Below are 22,973 nucleotides of genomic sequence, written 5' to 3'. Positions count from 1 at the left end.
CTCTCGGCCGGCCAGTGTCAGCCCTCCCCGGTCACTCGCCGCACCTCAATCATCTCCTATTTTTGACTTTCCCTGAAGACAGAAACACAATAGAAAGTAGCTGACAGACACCCCCCCCCCCCCCCCCCCCCCCCCCCCAAGGCTCAATGTCACCCTCCCTGGGGAGAAGCTGGACCAGGCCGGAGGGATTACACAATCCCACTCTTAGAAGAGGTAGTAGTTCCATGGAAGAGCTTCCTGTCAGGATGTAGATAACACTTCTGTGTATACAGGATATCTTAAGGCAAAGGCACGCTATAGCCGGAACCTTCCTTTAATGTCACGGAATATCATAACCAACAATTGTGGGACTCTGTAAAAGCAGTTTAGGGTCATTTACAGGTGGTGGTCACAAGTTGTCCTATGATAGCCCACATCTACATATTCTCCTTTGTTCAATGTCCCCTTAAGTCGGATACTCAACCACATCATGTATTTATGAAAGAGACAACATAGAAGAGAGGGATGTCAAGGCTCTGAAGCCTGTATAAAGGCCTAGTCTGGGTTCTGTTAAATTCTGGGACAGGAGTCTTAGTGACTGTGCTTTGTATTACAGCTCAGTCCCACTCACTTGAATGAGACTGAGCTGCTGCTATACCATGTGACAGATTACTGTGACATCATTGGCACAGAGAAGAGGCTGTGGCAGTCCCACCAATCACATACTGCAACATGCAACCTCTATAAGGGTACGTTTATAAAGGGTGTCTGGTCTGGGTGGTCTGGCTCCACATTTCGTAATATTTTATAGGGAATTGGTATTTTAGTGGTTTTGTTTTGAGGGGGTCTGGTTTTGAGACCATATATAATTAGGGGGTGTAGCCTTAGGTCTGCATGTATTCAGGCATATGTCCCAACTTTCAAGGGACAGAAATAGGGACAGCCCCACACACTTCCATTCCCATTCATTTCTCTATTTGCTATTCCAATATCACATGCGGGGGTGGGGACCCCATAGAAATAGGTGGGTCAAAGTTTAGACATTATGCAGCGACACACAAAACTTTCCATTGCTCTCTTCTGAAGATCTTCATGATGCCTCTTCTCATAACTTGGCGAATATAAAAGGTCCCGAGAATGTGTCAGAGTCCTACGGGCCAACCAGGGAAGCAAGACCCAAAACTCAAAGTGAAGGGACCAATTCCTTTAAGAGCCCCTGTCCAGGTGACAGACTCCAGATGTTTTATACAGTAGATCCAGATCATACGCTGTATACAAGGGGCTGCCAAGACTATGCTGTCATCTTCACTGCACTAACAACACACACAGCACTTACACATATGGTGGCTGCCGCCAGGAGTGGCCAACACTATTATTTTCTTACACGTCTGTCTTCACAGCCAAGTTCTGTCTATAAAGGCTCAAGTCTTACGAAAGGAAAGGAAAAAAAAATCCCAGCCCATGTAGAATGCAGTGTGTTCCCTGTGTGCGGGGACTGGCAGAAGGCAGCGTCTTAATGTCACCTTGCAGCACCTCAGGAGAAAATCGGCAAGACTCCCCGCAGCCCACAGAGGCCCCTTGGAAATTGGGCCATCTTGTTAACAGCTGAATCTAATTGCAAAATAAACATCCCTCACTGCACCGACTGCCATAAAGAGCCGACTGAAGGAACAGTAACAGCTAACCCTTCCCTCACCACCTCAACTACATAAGTAGAATCCAAAACAGCAAAAGAATTGTATGAAACTTCTTTAGTCTGGTGCAAATGGTGATTATTAGATAGACAAAAAAGCTGAAATAACCAATAAGAGTGTAGAAGGCCTACATAGAAAATTTTAGGGGGAATGGCAAAAGTGGGGTTCTTCGTGTATACTGCATTAAAGGGGTTCTTCACCTCCACTGGTATAAGCTTGGTGCTACACACATGGATAAAATTGTTGGTCACCCCCGTTTAATGAAAGAAAACCCCCACAATGGTCACAGAAATAACTTGAATGTGACAAAAGTAATAAATAAAAATTCTATGAAAATGAAAGTCAGAATTTGCTTATATATATATATATATATATATATATATATATATATATATATATATATATATACATACACACACACATAACTAAAACTGATGATACAGGCCTGGACAAAAATGATGGTTCTCTTAACGAGTATTTTGGCCCCTCCTCATAACCAAACTGCTCCAGTTGTCTCGGGCCTCTACCTCCTATGTACAAGAATATAACTACTATAATACTACTCCTATGTACAAGAATATAACTACTATAATACTACTCCTATGTACAAGAATATAACTACTATAATACTACTCCTATGTACAAGAATATAACTACTATAATACTACTCCTATGTACAAGAATATAACTACTATAATACTGCTCCTATGTACAAGAATATAACTACTATAATACTACCTCCTATGTACAAGAATGTAACTACTATAATACTACCCCCTATGTACAAGAATATAACTACTATAATACTACCTCCTATGTGCAAGAATATAACTACTATAATACTACTCCTATGTACAAGAATATAACTACTATAATACTGCTCCTATGTACAAGAATATAACTACTATAATACTACCTCCTATGTACAAGAATATAACTACTATAATACTGCTCCTATGTACAAGAATATAACTACTATAATACTACCCCCTATGTACAAGAATATAACTACTATAATACTGCTCCTATGTACAAGAATATAACTACTATAATACTGCTCCTATGTACAAGAATATAACTACTATAACACTACCCCCTATGTACAAGAATATAACTACTATAATACTGCTCCTATGTACAAGAATATAACTACTATAATACTGCTCCTATGTACAAGAATATAACTACTATAATACTGCTCCTATGTACAAGAATATAACTACTATAATACTACCTCCTATGTACAAGAATATAACTACTATCATACTACCCCTATGTACAAGAATATAACTACTATAATACTACCTCCTATGTACAAGAATATAACTACTATAATACTGCTCCTATGTACAAGAATATAACTACTATAATACTGCTCCTATGTACAAGAATATAACTACTATAATACTACCTCCTATGTACAAGAATATAACTACTATCATACTACCCCTATGTACAAGAATATAACTACTATAATACTACCTCCTATGTACAAGAATATAACTACTATAATACTGCTCCTATGTACAAGAATATAACTACTATAACACTGCTCCTATGTACTAGAATATAACTACTATAATACTACTCCTATGTACAAGAATATAACTACTATAATACTACCTCCTGTGTACAAGAATATAACTACTATAATACTGCTCCTATATACAAGAATATAACTACTATAATACTACCCCTATGTACAAGAATATAACTACTATAATACTGCTCCTATGTACAAGAATATAACTACTATAATACTACCCCCTATGTACAAGAATATAACTACTATAATACTACTCCTATGTACAAGAATATAACTACTATAATACTACTCCTATGTACAAGAATATAACTACTATAATACTACTCCTTTGTACAAGAATATAACTACTATAATACTTCTCCTATGTACAAGAATATAACTACTATAATACTGCTCCTATGTACAAGAATATAACTACTATAATACTGCCCTCTATGTAGAAGAATAGTACTACCACAATACTGCTATAGATAACCGTATGCATCTGCAGTGATAGATGGGAGTTCAGACTAGTTTGCAGTCGGCTGTATGAACAGGTTTCTTCCCACATATACGTGCATTGGCTGATTCACCTATGCACCCAGGAATGTTGTATACTCTATACGGTGACATCTCACACAACATCCACCAACCATGGAGAAAAAACATCCGCTATATTCTCAGATTACAAGCGGAATGGCCGTTTCTGGCTAATAGGATAGAGTCACTCTCGGCACCATGGAGGAGATAGGTATGTGAACAGAATGCTATGCAGGTTGTAACCGACAAGTTTCAGGGCAGCGTCTCTACAAGAATGTCAGGTATGTGGTTAACAAGAGGACGCGGCTCTGCCGGGAAACCTGAAAGTCTTTTCATCATGATGGTATTTAGAGGAGAAGAAAAGAAAAAAAACCAAACAGGTCACAGAGAGTGTAAATGAAGACTTTTCTCACCGTTCACAGCGGCTTCGCCTTTCTTCTCTGACTCCACAACTTTTGGCTTTGCTGCCTGAATACAATGAAATAAAATACAATATTAGAAAAGAATACTCTAGTCAGCATGTGGGAAAGCTGGGTGGCAATATGGCACCTGGGGGGATGTAAATGTACTGATACAGGAGTGGAAGGGCTGAAGATGGATTTGCCTATCTGGCGCCTGGAAAAGAGGAGTGGCCTTCTCTGTAAGGGTAACCATGATTGTTGTCACCCAGCTTTCCGTACAGTGGATAACAGGAAGAGTTATAGGCCTGTTTGATTGGGAAATTCTGAGACTGACGCATGGTGTGGACTATGGAGACATCACATGCTGCAGTACTGGCAACATTAAAGGGGGTTCCAGTCTTAATAATTGATGACCTATCCTTAGAATAAGCCATCAATATCCGATCAGTGGGAGAGCCTACACCTGAGCCCCATCCATCAGTAGCTGGAAGAGGCCATGGGGTCCTGGTAAGCAAGGAAGCCTCTTCACTACCTACAGCGACTCGGTTTTACACAGTGGCCACGTGAACCGCCACGTGAACGATAAACACGGCATCACAGGGCCTCCGAAATAGAAGCAGTGCTCAGGGTCCTGGAGGTCGGACCCCCACTGATCTTCAAATGATGACCTGTATTAAGAAAAGGTCATCATAAGGCCTAGAAATCCCCTTTTATCTAATATATTTTTCTAGCTTTATACACTGATGCTTCTTCAGATCTCAGGCACCAGAAAGACTCATCCACCACCATTGTTCCTCTTATCTTCCTAGATAACCCACCCACAAAGCCTTCTACACCACTCCTTATCCATAGAAGCCATTCACTTTCTTATCAGGCATTTGTTTCCTTAAAGAGGCAGAAGACTATGAGGTGGGGGGGAGAGAAGGGCTAATGTCCTTGTCATAAGTGGAAGAAAGAAAAAAAAAAGTTCTATTTGCATTATTTGTCCACTAGAGGGCAGTGCAGTGTGCAGCATGTATTGGATTTCACAAATGAGACCTGGAAGGTTATCCTTACACTGTATATATTATATAGTGTGTATATACTATGTCTTACTACTTATTACTGAGCCTTTGCTGACACTTTTGCTTTTCTTTATAGTCATCGCTCCCCTCGTCCCCGGTATGACTCCCTATTAGTGACAGGCTAACATAATTCTGCCGCCAATTCGAGACCATTTCCACCTTAAAACGATGGAGCATTGCTAGGACATGACAATTTATAACTGGTGCGACACCATCGATCCTATAAATGAATGGGCTTCAATGTCACTGTCACCCTGTGCTGTCCTGCATGGTGGTGCCTATAGCAATCCACCCTATCCCCTTGAATGGCGCTTTGCTGCAGTTCCCCACGTGGCCGGGGCGTTGCTTTGAAGGATAAGACTGTGAAGGAGCCACATGGCTGTATCAGCAGTGCAGACACTTCACTCTCCAGGATGGGAGGGGGGGGGGGGGGGGGGGTCATAGAGGTCAAAGCCCCTATAATAAAGTGATTATTATTATTATTTATATAGCACCATTATTCCCATTATTATATTACTCTCATGGTGCTGTATATTTGAAGGTTTACAGACGGTACGCAAAACATAGAAAGACAACTGGCCCAGTGGGGTAGAGGGCCCTGCCCGCAAGGTAAATCCTAGTGATTTACCATCACTTTATAACATGGGACACCCCTGTAATGTTATATATTTAGGATTTACAAGATGTGCTCCTATGTAACTAGTCCCTCAGTCAACAACCCTTCCATCTTACCCCAAAATCCAAGCAATGAGGTCCTTATGTTATACAGGAGCCACTACTGAACCGGCAGCTGCAGAAATCCTGCCCCTCCCCCGGCAACCCTTTACTGATAAATGGTTTATAGCCCCACAGTCTTTCCAGCTGCAGGATCAGTACAAGCAGATGGTGAAGGGCTCAGCCTCTGTATAAGGAGACAAAAGATGTATATTTGGGCACTACCCATTATTAAAGGGGTTTTCTAAGGCTTCATACTGATGTCCTATCCCATGGACCTGTAAATAGGGGACCCCCCCTGCACTCAAGTGACACGGATTCTTACTGTAAGTGGCCTGCAATATTGTGAACAGCGAAACTTGACCAATGGGGCATTAAAGGGGTGGCATCACGAGCAAGAATTAAGCCCAATTCACAGGATAGCAGAATATGCGTCTTACTTGTGGGAGTCCAATACCCGAGATCCCCACTAATCCTGAGAACGGGGGTCCTGAATGCGATGGCAGTTGCCATATCCGTTTTAGCACCAATTAACTTTATGGGACTGCCGAAGATATATCGTTACGATGGGTGGGCATCTTCACGCTGTTCCAAAAACTCGAATGAAGTAAGAGCAGACGTGCGTGACCCGAGTCCTGTTCGTGTAGAAGCCCTTTAACACCTCGTTATTGTATTACATGACAGGTAATAAGCCCTTTGGAAACCTCCAGTGAAGTATAAGGTCTCACTGTTAGAGGAAGGTTAAATCGGGAAGCAACGGCCTACAAAAAGTCCTTTAACTGCAGGAAGAGCAGACTGACCGGCTCCGAGGAAGGAATGTAGAAGGCCGAGCAGTTGTGGAGGGTAACCAAGCATCAAAGCGACCTCTGTCACTCGGGGGTCACACAAATCGCAGATTTACGGTCAGAGGCAACAAGTCAAGAAAATACCTTGGGTTTCTTCTCTAGATCAGCTTCCGTCTTGGGGCCCAGTAAGTGCAGAACCTGCGGTAGGCAAACAAGAGGTCACAGGTTAATAGTCAGCAGGTCAAAGGAAGCTCTGAGGAATCAGCTGGGAAGGTGGATGAGAAATCGAGCACTCTCACGACCTGCAGAATTATTCTAGGCAATTATATAGCAGACAATTCTAAACTAAATCATTGACCCCAACCTCTACCCCAAGGATCTAGAATGTGGGGGAACTGGGGTCAATAAAAATATTAAGCAGAAAAGGGCATGGCAGGGTCAAAGAGCTGTTTGCAGGCGCTGGACAGATGCCAGGGGAATCCTAAGATTACTAAGAAGGATCACTGGGACCTCCAGAAACCACTGGGCACCCTCATTAAACTGAGCATTAGGCTGCCCATAGCCATATCTATGCACGGTGCTGACATCAGTCAGTGCTGCAGACACGTGACCAACGATTGTGACATTACATGACCTGTGGAGGAACTGGGTGTCGACCCCCCACCATTCTTCAGGTAATGGCTTATCCTCAGGAGAAGTCATCAATTAAAATGTAGGTAAGCTCCATTACCTGCATGTCCACTTCATTCTTGATGATTTTTCCATCGGCCCACTTGAGGCTGCTCCTAGCCTCCCCTACAAGGATGGACAGATAAGATAAGACAATTACCCTCTATCCACAGGATATGAGACAAGTGTCACATCACTGGGGTTCCAACTGATACGTGACCCAGCAATCAGGAGAATTGGGGAGTAAGAGTCTCACAGCATCCTCCATAGGAATCAAGAGTCTGTTTGCATGATCAGAGCTCCATTCAATCTTATGGGGCTGTTTGAAATTTCAACCCCATGGCAGTGAATGACGCACCAGTCACATAATTGCGCTTTTGCTTCTTATATAAGGAGGCATTAGGGGGTCTTGCAAGCAAGAGGTCAGAACCCTAGTGATGTGACACTTACACTCACCGGCCACTTTATTAGGTACACCTGTCCAACTGCTCGTTAACACTTAATTTCTAATCAGCCAATCACATGGCGGCAACTCAGTGCATTTAGGCATGTAGACATGGTCAAGACAATCTCCTGCAGTTCAAACCGAGCATCAGTATGGGGAAGAAAGGTGATTTGAGTGCCTTTGAACGTGGCATGGTTGTTGGTGCCAGAAGGGCTGGTCTGAGTATTTCAGAAACTGCTGATCTACTGGGATTTTCACGCACAACCATCTCTAGGGTTTACAGAGAATGGTCCGAAAAAGAAAAAACATCCAGTGAGCGGCAGTTCTGTGGGCGGAAATGCGTTGTTGATGCCAGAGGTCAGAGGAGAATGGCCAGACTGGTTCGAGCTGATAGAAAGGCAACAGTGACTCAAATAGCCACCCGTTACAACCAAGGTAGCCAGAAGAGCATCTCTGAACGCCGCACAGTACGTCGAACTTTGAGGCAGATGGGCTACAGCAGCAGAAGACCACACCGGGTGCCACTCCTTTCAGCTAAGAACAGGAAACTGAGGCTACAATTTGCACAAGCTCATCGAAATTGGACAATTGAAGATTGGAAAAACGTTGCCTGGTCTGATGAGTCTCGATTTCTGCTGTGACATTCGGATGGTAGGGTCAGAATTTGGCGTCAACAACATGAAAGCATGGATCCATCCTGCCTTGTATCAACGGTTCAGGCTGGTGGTGGTGGTGTCATGGTGTGGGGAATATTTTCTTGGCACTCTTTGGGCCCCTTGGTACCAATTGAGCATCGTTGCAACGCCAAAGCCTACCTGAGTATTGTTGCTGACCATGTCCATCCCTTTATGACCACAATGTACCCAACATCTGATGGCTACTTTCAGCAGGATAATGCGCCATGTCATAAAGCTGGAATCATCTCAGACTGGTTTCTTGAACATGACAATGAGTTCACTGTACTCCAGTGGCCTCCACAGTCACCAGATCTCAATCCAATAGAGCATCTTTGGGATGTGGTGGAACGGGAGATTCGCATCATGGATGTGCAGCCGACAAATCTGCGGCAACTGTGTGATGCCATCATGTCAATATGGACCAAAATCTCTGAGTAATGCTTCCAGCATCTTGTTGAATCTATGCTACGAAGAATTGAGGCAGTTCTGAAGGCAAAAGGGGGTCCAACCCGGTACTAGCATGGTGTACCTAATAAAGTGGCCGGTGAGTGTATTTCCTATCCACAGGTTAGGGCATGAGTCTCTCTAATAGCACAACCCTTTAAGGAAAGTCTTTCCTGTATTATTGTACCCAGCGAAGGGCACTCAAAGCCACCATTAGGAGCAATGATTCAAAGAGCAAACGGAGACACCGTCACCTGGCCGAAAACCACCAGATAAATACAGGGTGCATCCTGATTTGGAAAAAGTGTGTAATGCCATAAAATGTGGACAGATACTCTTGAAAAAGTGTTAAAACAAAAAAAGGGGATGTAGACTCACCCATTAGTGTACCCATATTAAAGCGGTAGCGCTCGGCCAGCAGCTGCTCTTTATACTTCTGAATAACAGCTTCAACCTACACAAGGGGAAAAAAAATGTAAACGAGTGCAGCTCTGGAGTATAATACAGGATGTAACGCAGGATCAGTACAGGATAAGTAATGTAATGTATGTACACAGTGACTACACCAGCAGAATAGTGAGCACAGCTCTGGAGTATAATACAGGATAAGTAATGTAATGTATGTACACAGTGACTGTACCAGCAGAATAGTGAGCGCAGCTCTGGAGTATAATACCGGATAAGTAATGTAATGTATGTACACAGTGACTGTACCAGCAGAATAGTGAGCGCAGCTCTGGAGTATAATACAGGATAAGTCATGTATGTATGTACACAGTGACTACACCAGCAGAATAGCGAGCGCAGCTCTGGGGTATAATACAGGATAAGTAATGTAATGTATGTACACAGTGACTGCACCAGCAGAATAGTGAGCGCAGCTCTGGAGTATAATACAGGATAAGTAATGTAATGTATGTACACAGTGACTGCACCAGCAGAATAGTGAGCGCAGCTCTGGAGTATAATACCGGATAAGTAATGTAATGTATGTACACAGTGACTGCACCAGCAGAATAGCGAGCACAGCTCTGGAGTATAATACAGGATAAGTAATGTATGTATGTACACAGTGACTACACCAGCAGAATAGCGAGCGCAGCTCTGGAGTATAATACAGGATAAGTCATGTATGTATGTACACAGTGACTACACCAGCAGAATAGCGAGCGCAGCTCTGGAGTATAATACAGGATAAGTCATGTATGTATGTACACAGTGACTGCACCAGCAGAATAGCGAGCACAGCTCTGGAGTATAATACAGGATAAGTCATGTATGTATGTACACAGTGACTACACCAGCAGAATAGCGAGCGCAGCTCTGGGGTATAATACAGGATAAGTAATGTAATGTATGTACACAGTGACTGCACCAGCAGAATAGTGAGCGCAGCTCTGGAGTATAATACAGGATAAGTAATGTAATGTATGTACACAGTGACTGCACCAGCAGAATAGTGAGCGCAGCTCTGGAGTATAATACAGGATAAGTAATGTAATGTATGTACACAGTGACTGCACCAGCAGAATAGTGAGCGCAGCTCTGGAGTATAATACCGGATAAGTAATGTAATGTATGTACACAGTGACTGTACCAGCAGAATAGCGAGCACAGCTCTGGAGTATAATACAGGATAAGTAATGTAATGTATGTACACAGTGACTGTACCAGCAGAATAGTGAGTGCAGCTCTGGAGTATAATACAGGATAAGTAATGTAATGTATGTACACAGTGACTGCACCAGCAGAATAGTTAGCGCAGCTCTGGAGTATAATACAGGATAAGTCATGTATGTATGCACACAATGAGGGATATTCATCATGCTTCGTACATCAGTTTGGTGGCATACAGACCACAATAAGGTTGTACAATTTTGTGTAAATCTGATGGGTTTTTTGCCATCTTCCCACCAGATTTGTGACCATTTACATTAGCTTCAGTGCAGGTGCATGGACTGGTATAGGGCGTCCCTGGTTATTGAGGCGCATCCACCATCATAACAGGCCATATGAAGAACAGTGTTGAAAGGGTCAGTCCATCGGGCTGTATTCTTATGTAGATGTTGTATGCGGGCCACACATTGTACTACTCACAGCTTCTTCTATCTGCTCCGGTGTTACAGTAACTCCGACTCCACATTCTCTCTCAAAATCAGCAGTATCGATGGGTTCCAAAGGATGGCCCTTCACATATTCCATGGCGGCTGGAGATAATGAAGAAGAATTACAGGAAGGAGGGGGTGAGGGTTTTGGCACAAAATTAACAAGAAAAGCACAAAGCGAACTGCCAAGGGGAGGAAGGAGAAGAGCAGGTAATGAAATTAGGAGGATAGGGAGCTCAATGTACGTACAGCGCCGTCCTCTTGGGAGCCAATTTCATTTTTAACACATTAGAGGTTTAATTAAACGCTTTTTGGAGAAGACCTCAGGGGACACAGAGACAAGAACTTATGAGTGTCCTGAGGTGAACCCGCACAGGCCAAGTATACAGGTCTATGAAGCTGGAAGAGCAAAATATTTATGCACATATACACATCCCCTGTACCTCCAATACTGCAGAGATGACTAGAGGTTATGGACAATGGACCGACCACTTCAGGGTTAAGCCCCATGTGGCGTAAATGCTGCAGCGTTTTACAGTCCCTGCAAGGTGGATGGGATTCTAGTGAAGAATACCCGCAGCGGAAATGTTGTGATTTTATCTATGTTGTTACTTTAATGACTTATGCTTAAGTAAGGTGAGGGGTGTTTGACAGGCGAGACACCTGTGGATCAGCTGAAGCAGAAATGGCGCTCCCAATGCTTCCATATAGTGGCTGTGCTTGGCATTGTCCCTTCACTTGAATGGACTGAGCTGCAATACAAATGTAGATGCATTTGGCAAGTACTGAAGAGGCTGCAGCACTAGCAGGGGGCCAAGGCTTCGGACACCCGCTGATTTACGACTGATCTATCCTTAGGACAGGTCCTCTTTCAAAGAAGTCCAAAAAAGCTCTTTAAAGAAATGCACTTGGCGTAATGTGAATAGAACCCGATATTTCTAGTCAGTTCATGGATTTCCAAGAACCACGACATACCCGACCACGTGTCACTTTTTGCATGATCATAAGTTTTTCCTGCAAGTAAAAGCCCTAAAGTTCTGCATCTCCAATGATTTTGACCGAAACAAAAGCGGCCATATAGCCCTAGCCCATTTATCTATTATATGGAGGAGTTACCATTCAGCTGCAGATCTGTGGCGATTTTCTTGTTTATGATGTATCCAACAAGAAAGCCGAGTCTCTTGGTATCCTTGAGGCGGGTGGACACATTGTAAATCAGGGTGCCGATGACCTTGTCAATGGAGGGTCCCAACACGGCCTGGGCCTGAAACGAAGCAGAAAATTCTAATAACTTATCAATACAGGCATAGAAGGATTGTATTGCCACATAACTAGACAGGGCTCTAAGAAAGCTGTGTGATAAAGGGCAAGCATATTGGCATATCAAATCATACAATGATTCACTACTCCGACTCTTTGTAGTGAGGTCTCCAGAAGAGCTGTCTTAAAGGGTTAATCTTGGGAAGAGGGGGCTGTAACCAGAGACCCGCTCCCCCTGACAAGTTCTGAATAGTTTGCCATTTGCCACTGACGTCACTGGACGGCTCTGGTTCTGCGCCGGTGATTGAACGCTGCAGCCGGAGCCATGCAATAAGAAACCCAACATTACACAGCAACTATCTAGAAATAAATCCTTCCGAGATTGACAGGCATTACATTCATCAAAGAGCAAGTGAGCGGCTGTCTAAACTGAATATATGACATGACATCTACCCCTCAACTACTGAGCGCAGCATTACACCACCCAACATATACATCCCAGGGGAGTCTATTAATATAGGTGGATCGAATCATCATCTCACAACAGATTAATCCACCGTCAATGGATCGATGGACACATAACCCTTTGCTATAGGACAACAGCTCTAAAGGTTATACATATTTATAGGACACGTTCTTGTGCACCTACATATTCAAGGGACAAGTTCCTATGGATCGTCCGTCCCGCATGTATCCACTGATACTCCATACAACCTCTATGGGAGTGATAGATATATATCATTACATACATCGATTACAGCAAAGAGTCCAAAACAGACCAAGAGACCGCCAGCAGATTTAGATAATCCATCATGGCTGGCACCAATACATAGGCAGCCAGTCACTAATATAGGTCAATTATGAGAATTAGGTAATATATAGAAAATAAATAAGGGCCAAGCTGGCCAAAAACATTGGTCTTCTCTATACTTGCCGAAAGACTACCACCCCCACAGTCTCTGGCCGTCAGGGTACGCTGGGAGGTCTAATTTGGTGGAGAACCAAAGGTCAGGACTACAGCAATACAATATTCATGGCTCGCTTCCCCACAGGTGAGCGCACATTTATCTCCGAGTGGTCAATTACTTAGGGTCAGTGCGGCCTGGGCCCGAGGTCAAACACGGTTCTTAGATATCCGTGGTTGCTTTTCTCTTTGGGAATCCCCTGCTGGTTTAAGAATGAATGATGGAAACCAAATGTAGAGCGGGCCTGTTTAATGATGAATAATGTGCGGAGACGGGGCATGGTATAGACGCTCCCTGGCTTTATCAGGTCACGGTACCAGTAGCTGCAAAGTATATAGAACCCATGACTAGTGCAATGGAGGAGAGGCGGGACACTCACTAATCCCCAGCCTATCCCTTTAAAAAGAAATGTCACCAAATTTAAATTTAACCAGATCTTGAAATCACTCTTTTACTAATCTGTTTTTATTTTCTGGTTGCAAATTTGTTAATTCCATTTTCTGTCCAGGATTACGGGAGCGGCCATCTTGCCACTGCTCTGTTAACAGCATTTCATGATCTGCTTTACAGCACTCTCATAGCCATAGACAGCAATAGTCTGGATCGGACTCATTGAGGTCTATGGGAGAGTTTCCTAGACATGCTCTGTGTGGGGAGGGGGAGGAGATAAGCTGTGACATCATCTATTGTCAGTAGTGATGTAATGACGGTCAGTGGTGTTATCGATAGAGGTGTTATCTTGTATTGTAACACTGCCTGTGTTTTAAGGATTGGCAAGTTGCTGCGTTGGATTCTCCGTTGGAGCCTTCTGCACAGAGGACATTTCTCTCCACCGATTTTCGGACAACATTAGTCTATGGGGTCCACAGGTAACCAATGTTTTAGCAGTCGGGCTCTCCATTGTTCAGGTCCCCCTCCTGAAGACTGCGCCGCGTTGTCACATGACATTGATGATGGCAGGGTGTATAGATCTAAGGTTTACACCTTCAGTCTACATGACGCGAACGTGAATTAACTTTCTTTGTGCGTGTAAGCTGGGGTGGGGGACAGGGGAGGAAATTACCTATTATTAACTAAAACCGGTTCTGTATAATCCAGACTACAGTCTCACTTATCACATGAAGCGAAACTTGCAGACAACACCCCTATGACAGCCTATGGATTAGGGGATATTCACATTGTGCAGTTTTGAGTTTTTACTGCTCAAACATTTGCTTAACATGCACCAAAAAGAGCATCAAAACTACATGCAGGGTGCAACGTGTGAACACAGACTTACTGCCAGATTGTGGATGTAACATAGGTTGGGCCTACACAACTAGCTGCACTCCTATCCACCCATGTTGTAGAGATCCTTCGAGTTGCCTAATTAATTTCTTACAGGTAATAGTAATAGGGATGTCGCGCTTCATGAAAACCGGCTCTGCAAGATCCAACGTCATACGTCCTGCACACCAAACACCCCAATACTATACCTTGTATTAATCAGATGAATGTCTGTATTAACCCCTACTAGTGGTGAGGCAGCCAGTAAGCAATGATCTATGGGTAAAACCAAAAGTATGGCGGCAAAGGTCCCCCCCTTCCCATAAGCACATACTCTATGACCATCATAAAAGCTAAAATGATGGCAGATCCTAGGAGGGAGGTGTCAAGGGAAAACCTACTTGTCTGTGCATTAGAAGGACCGCCGATATATATGTACATGGAGGTAGATCACATGAAAGGTCAGTGCATAGCTAGTGAATTCTGAACACCGGGGCTCGTACTGTCCTGATCTGACCAGTCTGCTGAGAGTTTAATAGAGATGGATTAGAACAGGATGGAGTGGATGGAGCAGCAAGGGGCGGCCGCCAGAACTTGTGCAACAGACAGGAGGGTCACTTTAGGATAGTAGTAAGTGAGACCAGCATGCAATATAAATCACTTTACTCGCTATATAAAGTCCTGACCTGCACCGTTCTACAGTAGGTCGGATTTCTGCAGCAATGAATGGGAGCTGAACTGCAATGACTTATGTCAGCCACTGCTTCTGTGTATGTGCTGGAGGCCGCAGAGAAGAGCTGACCCTTAGGATGGGGCATTAATATCAGATCGGTAGGGGGAGATCCAACACCATCAACCCCACCCATCTGATATTGATGATAATCTGACCTGTGCTAAGGATAGGCCATTAAAAACGTCAGTCCACAAATCTAATGGGGGGGAGAGAGAGAGTTCACACTGCATCTTTTAGAGCTGTTTTTGAGGCTTTTCGGCCTTACAGCGGTTGTCAGAGATCCAGGCATAATGGACAATAGGATAAGTCACCGGTATCAGTTCAGTCAGGCCCCCATAGCAAGGCGTACAGACGGACGTGGGCTCTGTTCCTATCCAAGTGAATGGGAGCAGAGCTGCAGTTTTCAACACCACTACAGTGTACAGAGCCACAAACTGTATACAGTATAAGGATATACACAGTGGAGGTGGGGACCTGCTGCTCTGCTCCCATTCACTGTATACCCTACATATGGCTTCTAGCAGATCAATGTGGGGGTCTGGATGTTGGATCAGTCTGATACTGTGGACATCTCATCTGTATTCATTATGTCTAAGTCCTTGACAACCCCTTTAAAAAATAGCTCAAAAAGCACCTGAAATTTTTCTCATTCAGTTTCACGTGAGTCAGGTACCTTCTATTCTCAGCTAGCAGAACAACAGCATTGTGTCCTATATTGAGGCCATCAGTATACGATCTAGGCGGGTCAGACACTGGGCACGGACATCAGCACTAGAAGATGCTGCGGTGGGCAGAGAGCGCATACAGACTGCTCCTATTCAATGGCTGGCCTGATCCTGGCTCGCCCCCATAACCACTGCAAACAATCCCTGGCCTTAGGAGTCACATGTACAAAACCAGTGACAGATCAGCAGTGAATCACACGTGCAGTTATTGTGGCAGTCTTCCATCAAGTTTTTCGAGTTAAAGAAGTGGATCCAAAGGGAAGTAAAAGTAGAAATCATGTACTAAGACTTCTCCTTTCCTTTGTATCCGCGCTTGTTCTTAAACCAACAATGCACTGAACATGCGAGATAGTCAATGCACAAAAACGGTTTAGCATCTGCAGCAACCTGTATGTGATAGAGTAACACCCGCTTCTGACAGGCCTTCTGCTCCGGTCACATCCAGAGCTGCATTTATGAATCCTGCACAGACCTGTGAATCCTGAAGTGTTTTAAACATGACACCACTGCGTGGTGTACATGGAAGTCACAGGGAGGGGTCCCCTCTAAAACAGAGAGCCCCTGCACGACCACAAATACAATGCAGTTCAATAGGTATAGCTATTAAGGGATCTATTCATACAAGCATTCCTTTACGGTCCATGTGACCGATCCATTAAATAAGTGAACGTGCCATTTCCTGGGCAGTCGTCACAGATCTATGAGAGGTCTCTGGTAATGGGCTGCTCTCGGCTATGAAAAGTGATCTTTTTCATGGCGCAGTGCACAGGACGTTTGTGAATGAGCACTAATGTTAGTGAATGGAATCGCATTGTGACCCTAACGCAAACGTGGCTTCATGTCAAACCTCTGATACTAGAAGGTACAACTTGGGTATTGATTCCAATCACAAGTCAGAACCAGCCACATGACCCGGCTAAAAACATCATCATCTGAGAAGTAAACACGCCAACTACACAGCACGTGAAGGTTTCTGTGTTTTCACTTTCGTGATGATGCTTGGACAGGACATGAAAAGTTGTGCAATGTCCTGCTGAGCGGCGACAACAAGACGATGTTTTCCTGATGTTTTTGTATTGACAGACGAGTTCATTCACTCCTATTGTTTGCTGGGATCTGCAAGCACCTTAAAGGGGTATTCTGCCTATTTACATGTGAATTATAGAAACATCCAAACGTCTCTGCTACTTCTTTCTTTTTAGCAGAATTTTAAGGGATTGTACAAGTTCAGAAAAACATGGCTGCAGCCGTGCCAAAACAATCTACAGATTGTGGGTGGTCATGCAACTGCTTCATTGGAGCGGAGTTGCAATACCAGACACAGCCAATGAACAGTTATGGAGCAAAAAGAGGCAGCCATATTGGGAAAAGGTGGGTTCCTTTGCAGCGGTGGGCGATACACACACATACCACAGTTTCCAGCACTACTCAATATTGGGGGTAGAGAACAGTCATTTCTCTCTCCTTCTATGCAGTCAGTGAACAGATTGAAGTCATGAGAAGCCAACTTGCTGATAGTTTCTTTGCAATAGGCCCCAACCTCAGGGACACTTGTGTAAGACAGATGACACTGGCCTCCATGTCACAGATGAAAGAGTGACGACAATGCTGAGGAAACCTGCATACCTGTGCTAAGTGTCCTGTCGTCAGACCCATCTATATTTCACAATATGGCGCCGGGGCAGAGCTTGTACAGCCAGTTTTGCAGAAAGTCTGCATCCCGCCCTAACCTTTTTCTCCAGCAGCTTACTAAGGGGGATCACTGTACCCTATATACACAACTGAGTGTGCTGTCCAATATGGGGCCGAATGCACTGGGATGTAGCTCTGTAACTCTATGGAGGCTTCAGGATAGGACCTGCTCTATGTGCACTGGAAAGGACCATCAGACACCCCTTCGGATTGGCCTGTACAGTCTGCTGTGTGCATTAGGCCTAACTGATGGTTGAACAGATGCAGGCTATCATACTAGAGGACAGACGTATGCTCTATTACTTTAGTGTGTCTAAGAAACTTTACAAACAGTCTTGCTACAAAAAAAAACCATATATTAATAAAAGACATTTTGCATATGCAGCTTATATGCAAAGCTGTGTGTAACCATAGTAAACTACAAGCCATGCAGGCAAGTGTTATCCTCTTCCACCTGCTCCCTGTCTTCTCACTAATGTACTGAACGTACAAGAGCGTCCCAAAAAGTCGTGGAATGGGATACATACATGACACAAAAGACAGCAGTTTTTCCTCAATGCGTGGTCTCAGACTCAGGGTAGCAGCACATGACCATATTTCACCCATGAATTGCGGTCCATAGCACGAGACAGTATGTCACTAGCACCGTAGATAACTATACTGCTCCCAGCATGAAGTCCAAGCCGGTAAATCTGGCTAAGACACGGATGAAACACTGTCGTGTGCTGCTAATCTTACAGCAAGTCCAAGATGTCTTGATGATGCCCATTTGCAGGCTGCAGCCACAGTGCGCCCCCCCCCCAATCTTTAATTTAACCCTTAATGGAATCTTGCACCCCATTACCCTCTACACCAGCAGCTAGGCCCCAGACCTCAGTTTCATCAGAAAAATACAACGCAGCAATAGCTCAGGATTGCAACATGACACAGGACAAAGTATAACATGAAGCAATAGAGATGAATAGTTGCATCCAAAATTTATTGCAACAGCCTGAACAACAAATGAGATGGCAGCGCTCGGTACAATTGTTCAGGAGGCTGCACAACAACGTCTGCAGAGAGATGTCACTGGAGTGCACAAAATATCCTACCGGTAAACAGAAAAATATCCTACGGTGGGGAAATCTGTACCATATATTGCCTGGGTTTCCAAGAATCTGGTGCAAAGACTCAGACTGATACTAGTAGTGCTCATGTAATCACAGCTCCATTGTCCTATACTGTGTGGAACAATACAGTCACAGGCACCGAGGACTCCTGGTCCTAGGTTGCTATAGTTAAGGGTGCCTGGGTCTCCCGCAGTCCCCAAGCACACGGCCATAACTTTGATCCATTATTACAGATAGCATATGGATACATTCATTTACTACAAGATCAATGGTGACCGACTCCGATCTGTGACTGATCATACAATGGTTATACTCAGTGTCAGGCTGATCCACCTGCTTTCTCTTTAGTGTAAATTGTGAGCCCCATACAGGGATATATGATATAGGGATCACAGTGTACATTTTTTCCCCCTATCCGTATGTCTTTGTAGTATGGGAGGAAATCCACGCAAACACGGGGAAAACATACAAACTCCTTGCCAATGTTGTTCCTGGTGAGATTCGAACACAGGACTCCAGCACTGCAACAAGGCTGCACTGCTAACCACTGAGCCACCGTGTTGCCCCGATTCACCTACTTTTCTGTGCGGAACCTGAAGAAATAAATACCATGAGATTTGTTCTCACTGCTTTTACTATTACCAAGAGAAACATTTTTGTAACGTGAACAAGGTTGTTAATTGTTATCAATGTTGATGCAGATTTCAACCTGTAATTCTCCAAGTGTGAACATGTACATGGTAGTGCTGGAGGGTTTCAGTAGAGATCGAAGTCACCAAACCCCCCCTTGGAGAGAAAAAAAAAAACAAAAACAAAAACCCACAGTTTTAGGGCCAGAGCCCCACGCAGTGTAAATGCCACGATACTAGCTAACCCATCCCCACTTTGTATTAAAGGGATCTTATCAGACAATTTTTTGTAGGTACCATCTCAGAATAGCCTTAAGAAAGGCTGTTCTTCTCCTATCTTTCGTTGTCTTCTCCGCGCCGCCGTTTGCCTACAATCCCGTTTCTTGTTGGTATGCAAATTAGCTCTCTCCAGCGCCTCCTCCTCTTCTTCAGCAGCGTCATCTTCAGCCTCTTCTTCCGGCGGTGGCTTGTAACTTTTAAGGCCTCGGGCAGAGCAGACTGCGCATGCCCATAGGCCACGAGAAAATGGCCACTTGCACAGTATTGTAAGCGGCCATTTTCTCGTGGCCTGTAGGCATGCGCAGTTTGCTCTGCCCGAGTCCTTAGAAGTTACAAGCCACAGCCGGAAGAAGAGGCTGAAGATGACGCTGCTGAAGAAGAGGAGTTCTCTCGCAGCATTGGGGACGCCCCCAGTGCTGCAAGAGAGCTAATTTACATACCGAAAAACCGGGATTGTAGGCGAACGGCGGCACGGAGAAGACGACGAAAGGTAGGAGACGAATAGCCTTTCTTAAGGCTATTCCGACATGGTACCTACAAAAAATTGTGTCTGACCAATAGGATCCCTTTAAAATCCAGGTGGGAGTTTTGGAAATTGCAGTATGTCAATTATACTTATAGATACGCCGGCGGGTTCCTTATAGATATAACTGAAGCAGAAAGTCCGCAGAGGAAAACTCTGCAAACTTTCTGTCAAAAGTGCTGTGGGAACGGGGGCAACACTGTAGCTCAGTGGTTAGTACTGCAGCCTTGCAGTGGTGGAGTTTTGGGTTGGAATCTCACCAGGAACAACATGGGCAAGGAGTTTGTATGTTCTCCCCGTGTTTGCGTATGGGGCTCACAATCTAAAATAAATAAAAGAAGAAAGTGCTGTGGGAATGACAGTGATGTGATGTGTTGCTGCCACGGTTTTTGCACTTTTTTGCAGTAGGATGTCACAAGGCGCCTTTGAGGTTGTCTAGAAGTGAAACTCCTCGCCGGCTGCGATGTCCCAGATCACTTCTGCTGTAATCACTGATTGGTCTCTGCAGTCACTTAACCACGGTGGCCAATCAGTGACCCTGGGACATCTTAGGTAGTGACGTCACAAGTCCTTCACAGAGGCCACGGATTGGCCTCAGCAGTCACGTGCGGCACGGACTTCTGCCAGAATCAACAATGAACTGGCAGGACTGGACCGTGCTGGGAGGACTGGAGCACAGGGAAAGAGAGATTTTTTTTTTCAACTTCTTCAGCCTATTTAAAATATAAAATTTTTGCTTGGACAACCCCTTTAAAATTTACCTTGTAGATTCTTCATTATGGACCTGGGGATTCTCAACCTGGTTTCGACCCCATAGGTCGCCGCTCCGTCCCCTGCTACATGCAGTCACCCAGACCCATAGTACAGGCAAAGTACCTTGTGATTCAGGAGAGGAGGGAGGGGCTGGTTCTGATCACATGACCTGAGGACCCAGACCAGAACTCTCAGGTCCATGATGAGGAATCCACAGCATACTGTGTGAACATACACTAAGGAGAACTCATCAGTATCAGATCGGTGGGGGAGGGGTCCACATCTCAGCCATTTAAAGGGGTTGCAACCCCTAACTGCAGCACTGTGGCCCTGCTAGACATTAGAGGGGGGGTCGGATCTGATATGGATGGCCTAGCCCAATACCATGAATAATCTCCTGATAATCCAGAATGGGTCTATGCCATATACCGTATTATCAGGAGTACAGGCGCACAATGTGCCGGATTAGGAGCATTACTTCCACACTGACCTCTGCCAAGTCTCTATCCAGGCCATGAGGCGGAGGTGGAAGCTGCCAGGAGGATACCCATTGCCCCATAACGTAAACTAGGGGACCAGAACAAGCCTACAGTGGCCCCTGGGAGCCCCGCCGGAGCGGTCAGTACCTGCAGCACGGCTTCCCGCAGGATCCCGCTGAGCGCCTCATTCTTCAGGGTCTCCTTCGCTTTCTGCTCACTGAGCCCGATAGACGTGAACAGAGACACCGAGTCAGCCGCCATGTTGGAACCGGGAGAAAGGAAGAGAGGGCAAAACTTCCAATGAGAGCCAAGTACGGCTTACGTCACTGGCGGCCAGCCAATAGAATGAAAGTGTGTCAGAAAGATGCGACCAATAGCGACGCGCGAATACAGACACAACCGGCGCTTTAGCCAATGGGGTGGCAGGATCGAGATAAAGTGGGCGAGGTCTGGGTTGCATCAGGCAGTGAGAATGAGAGGCTAGTGCAGGGTACACGTGGGTGCTGGTGGTGCCATGTGGCGGCTGGAAAGCCGGTAGCTGTTGGATGGGTTTATAATTACTGCTCAGGTTATAATTGTGTGTCTTATGGTTGTATAATCGAGGCCAGTTATGGTATTATACTTAAAGGGATTCTACCACTAAAACACATTTTTTTCTAGTTACCACGTCGGAATAGCCTTTAAAAAGGCTATTCGTCTCTTACCTGTGGAAGTGCTCTCCGCCGCGCCGTTCGTTCAAAATACCGGTTTGTACCGGTATGCTAATTAGTTCTCTCGCAGCGATGGGGGCGTCCCCATTGCAGCTCGAAAACCGACCGCAGCGCCGCCTCTCTGGTCTTCTGTATCCTCCCCTTGCTTCTTCAGCGTACTGTCGGACGCCTGCGCAGTACGCTCTGTTCGGCGAAGATTGCCGAACGTACTGCGCATGCGCGAAATTGCGGTCCCAGCCATAGTGCGGGCACCGCACTTTCGCACATGCGCAGTACGTTCGGCAAGCTTCGCCGAACAGAGAGCATACTGCGCAGGCGTCCGACAGACGCTGAAGAGGCAAGGGGAGGATACAGAAGACCAGAGAGGCGGCGCTGCGGTCGGTTTTCGAGCTGCAATGGGGACGCCCCCATCGCTGCGAGAGAACTAATTAGCATACCGGTACAAACCGGTATTTTGAACTAATGGCGTGGCGGAGAGCACTTCCACAGGTAAGAGACGAATAGCCTTTTTAAAGGCTATTCCGACGTGGTAACTAGAAAAAAAAAGTGTTTTAGTGGTAGAATCCCTTTAAGCCGGGTTTACATGATGCTTCTTTATTTAAGAGTCGCATGCAGTTTTTAATTGCAGTAATAAGGATCACAGTTGCGCTTGGGTTTCCGTTCTTTGGGTCCTGAAAAATGGGAACCCAATCCGTTTACATAGATTATAATGGGGTCAGACAGGTTTTCGGAGAGAAAAGTCCTGTGTGTGGATTCGAGGATGGAATCCCCTAATGGAATCCAAGCGCTGGTGTGAATTCAGCCTTAC

The 22,973-nt window shown here is 44.9% G+C and overlaps 1 protein-coding gene across 1 annotated transcript in view; it reads right to left on the bottom strand.

The window, feature by feature from the left end:
* Nucleotides 1-21,723, bottom strand: part of QARS1 (glutaminyl-tRNA synthetase 1) — a 36,625-nt gene extending 14,902 nt beyond the window's left edge. The window contains exons 1-7 of the mRNA XM_075286396.1: nt 21,603-21,723; nt 12,159-12,306; nt 11,035-11,144; nt 9,316-9,391; nt 7,433-7,497; nt 6,847-6,900; nt 4,152-4,206 (exon numbers count right to left, since the gene is read on the bottom strand). Of these exons, the coding sequence (XP_075142497.1) occupies nt 4,152-4,206; nt 6,847-6,900; nt 7,433-7,497; nt 9,316-9,391; nt 11,035-11,144; nt 12,159-12,306; nt 21,603-21,716 (622 nt within the window). The 5' untranslated portion in view covers nt 21,717-21,723. The remainder of the gene's footprint in view (nt 1-4,151; nt 4,207-6,846; nt 6,901-7,432; nt 7,498-9,315; nt 9,392-11,034; nt 11,145-12,158; nt 12,307-21,602) is intronic.
* Nucleotides 21,724-22,973: the final 1,250 nt, after the last annotated feature.

Source organism: Leptodactylus fuscus, chromosome 9, assembly GCF_031893055.1.
Source record: "Leptodactylus fuscus isolate aLepFus1 chromosome 9, aLepFus1.hap2, whole genome shotgun sequence".
Taxonomy (NCBI): Eukaryota; Metazoa; Chordata; class Amphibia; order Anura; family Leptodactylidae; genus Leptodactylus; species Leptodactylus fuscus.
This window is presented reverse-complemented; position numbering and strand designations above follow the sequence as displayed.